This window comes from Photinus pyralis, unplaced genomic scaffold (assembly GCF_008802855.1).
Source record: "Photinus pyralis isolate 1611_PpyrPB1 unplaced genomic scaffold, Ppyr1.3 Ppyr1.4_LG9, whole genome shotgun sequence".
NCBI lineage: Eukaryota > Metazoa > Arthropoda > Insecta > Coleoptera > Lampyridae > Photinus > Photinus pyralis.
In genome coordinates, this window is record NW_022170878.1 from 4774567 (window position 1) to 4778014 (window position 3448).

Below are 3448 nucleotides of genomic sequence, written 5' to 3' on the forward strand. Positions count from 1 at the left end.
AATTGAAACTAGAAAGTAGGCAACACACAATACACGAATGAGTTTGTATTGCCCATTTTAGGGATTTATTTATATAAAACGACACAGTGTCTCAAACAAACTATAAATATGAATTTGGTCCAATCTAGTTCGGCATATACTAGAATAAATTATTTGCCAACTGGTATGTCATTAAGTCGCTCTTGAGTAACGAAAATGTATTATACCACCAAAAGGAAATCGGTCTTCCCCCACTGCCTCTCGCGTACAAAACATTCGTCATATTTTATACGTAAGAAACCAAATTCCTATGGCAAATGTGTGGAAACGCTCATTCCAAACCGGACCAAAGGACACATAAACATCCAATTTCAACCAGTCTATTTAAAAATTTACACTCTTCTGTTTGGCTAAATGTGGGTTTACACTATTATATTTGTCATACAATTTCTCATATGATAACTAATAAGCAATTGAATTTGTGTTTACACTATACTATTTTCGGTATTATTGCGACAAATCATAAGGAAATAATATGTAAATCAAACAATAGAGACGGGTCTATTCTGCATGACAAATTACGTGATATTTTTAAATATCCCGCCTTTTCTTGGGTATGAGTGGTAAACTTTGCATGATTTACTACTTGACAGCGTTTGTGTTCTTTCTAACCTCTATTAACTGCTGTATAGTTGTATTTGTTATTAGAAATTTGTTAAAATAATCATTTTTGTGCAAGCTAGCCCTACAGCTATAACGAGTAAATTTGTGTAAAATTTAGTAATGGAAAGCCATGGCAACACTATTACGTACACTTTCCCATGGCAGGCCACAATTGACAGAAGGAATTTAGAAATTATACCGAGCTCTTGGTTTCTTTTTTCTAACCATTTTCGCGTCCAAACCTGGCGTGACTTCTGCTTGCGGGTATTTTGAAGTTTTTTTCATTTTAAAACAATGCCAATGATAAAATGGAAATTTGGCATTGTTATTCGAGAAGGGAAGTGATAACAGATGGCGCTACCACAAAACAAAATGGGCGGTGTAAACGGGGTTAAATTGTGTTTTGTATGTATCGTATCATATCCAGTGAAACACTAAGGAACACAACAATAATTCTTGCTCTTATTTTTTTTTAAAGAGGACGAATTTAGCGTACATTCAGCCATAATGCTTATTATTTATCCTGTTTAGGTTAGTTACATATTTCTCCGCCACGTGTCGCGTCGATCTCTCCCCTTCTCGAATAAGATCTTCCATTACGTTATTTATCTGTGGTAACGTCAATCAATTTATAGGTTAGGAATATGTCGGTTTATTTTTGTCACAAGTAAATAATATGAAAAATCATTCAAGTGTAAAGTAAAAACACTGCGATCATACAGAAAATAAGTTTGCCCTTAAATATCATATTAGACATATATAAAATTAATATATAAATATATATAATAAATCATATGACAAATATTATAGTGTAAAACCACCTTAAAGGAAAACAAACGATGAAGGGTGAGCTATGAACCCACCTTTACGGTTAGCGGTACTTGAGCTACAGCCAAAGTTTTTCTACGGTACGTCAAAGCAATAGACCCCTAAGAATTTGTATTTAATTAATACGAAACTTTATTGTTGATAAACAAAAACGTAATATCTGGAGAACGTTATTGATACTAGATATGGACGGAAAAGATGTCGCCCCTCTCATTAAAATTGAACCAAAACAAGAAGAAGAAATCCATTACGATCTTCAAGGAACCATTTTACTAAGCAACGAAGCATTGGTTACAATAAAGGACGAAATTACCATTACTGCACAGTGTTCCAAATTGTTTGATAATGAAGAAGTACCACAACAAACTGATTGTGAGTGGAATATTAAAACTGAAATTACGACTGATTGTGAATGTGACTTCGGTCAACACACAACAAATAGTAAGTTGCAAGTTAAACAACAACTTTTAGAGCATAACGTTTCAGGCTTTCACTGTGCTCATTGTGGTTATGGTTATGGAACAAGAAATAAACAAATGGTTCAACAGCACATGCTACAATGTGCTAATCGTGATTACAAGACCAGTAACAGAAACCACTTTAAACGAGACCTCTTAGAACATACCTATTCTAAATATTTTAAATGTGCTAATTGTGATTATGTGACAAATTACAAATCTCATTTGAAACAGCACCTTTTACAACATGCCGATTCTAAAGAATTTAAATGTTCTAATTGTGATTACGAGACAAAGGAGAAATCCAACTTGAAACGACACTATTTAACACATACCAATTCTAAAGAATTTAAATGTGCTAGATGTGATTATGAAACAAATAACAAATACTACTTTAAACAACACCTTTTAAAATACACCGATTCTAAAGATTTTATATGTGCTAATTGTGATTACAAGACAAATAACAAATACGGCTTTAAACGACACCTCTTAACTCATACCGATTCTAAAGAATTTAAATGTGCTAGATGTGATTACAAGACAAATAACAAGTACAACTTTAAACGACACCTCTCAAAATATACCGTTTCTAAATATTTCAAATGTGCCAATTGTGATTACGAAACAAACGACAAGTCCAACTTGAGACGACACCTTTTAAAGTATACCGATTCTAAAAAATTTAAATGTGCTAATTGCGATTATGAGACAAATGACAAACAACACATTCAACGACACCTTTTAACACACACCAATTGGAAACAATTTAAATGTGCTAATTGTGATTATGAGACACATCACAAATCCTGTCTTAAACTACACCTTTTAAAACATAGTGTCTAACTAATTGTGATTATGTACTAAACGACACCTTTTAAGGGACCGAATTAAATAAATAAATATATTTGTTATGTTTGTGGTGACAACCCTAGTGTTTTAGTTTATGAGAGTGAATAAACCAGTACTTCCAGTGGCGGCTCGTCAGGTGAGGCAAGTGAGGCTGAGCCTCACTTCCAAATTTGTCAGTTTAGCTACATTATACATCAAGCATTCGCAAAATAATAAATTATTACAAGAATTCTTAAAATTCTTTACAATACCTTGTAAATTACTGAAATAGTGTAAATTAAGTCAACGTTAAGCTCAAATTTCAGAGCTTAATATGTTTCATTCTTAGCGTGTGCTGCAGTGTTAAATCTCCTGATCATACTTTACGCGCTCATGAAGCTCGAATAATCAAGCCTCTTGATTTGAGTGAACATGGTCGTGTATACTCGGGCGTTAGTTATATGCCAGCACCCCTAATCACGCATACGCCACTGGAGGGATCCCATTCCACATTGATAAAACTAGAAGAACCTCTAAGTTGCACTTTTCTCGCATCTAATCTTTTTTCGCCAAATGTTATATAAGTGTGATAAATAACGGTGTTCCGCATAATTGCACTTTTTCCGTACTTTATCTTTTGAAATCATTGTTAATCATATTTAGATATCTTACGAAAACTGTTAAATAAG

General features: G+C 33.4%; 1 protein-coding gene across 1 annotated transcript; it reads left to right on the forward strand.

The window, feature by feature from the left end:
- The first annotated feature begins 78 nt into the window (after positions 1-78).
- LOC116180869 (gastrula zinc finger protein xLCGF3.1-like) lies at positions 79-3161 on the forward strand. Its single transcript, XM_031501038.1, has 2 exons — positions 79-1911; positions 1957-3161. The coding sequence occupies exons 1-2, from the start codon at positions 1656-1658 to the stop codon at positions 2772-2774; spliced, it is 1074 nt and encodes a 357-aa protein (XP_031356898.1). The 5' UTR covers positions 79-1655; the 3' UTR covers positions 2775-3161.
- Positions 3162-3448: the final 287 nt, after the last annotated feature.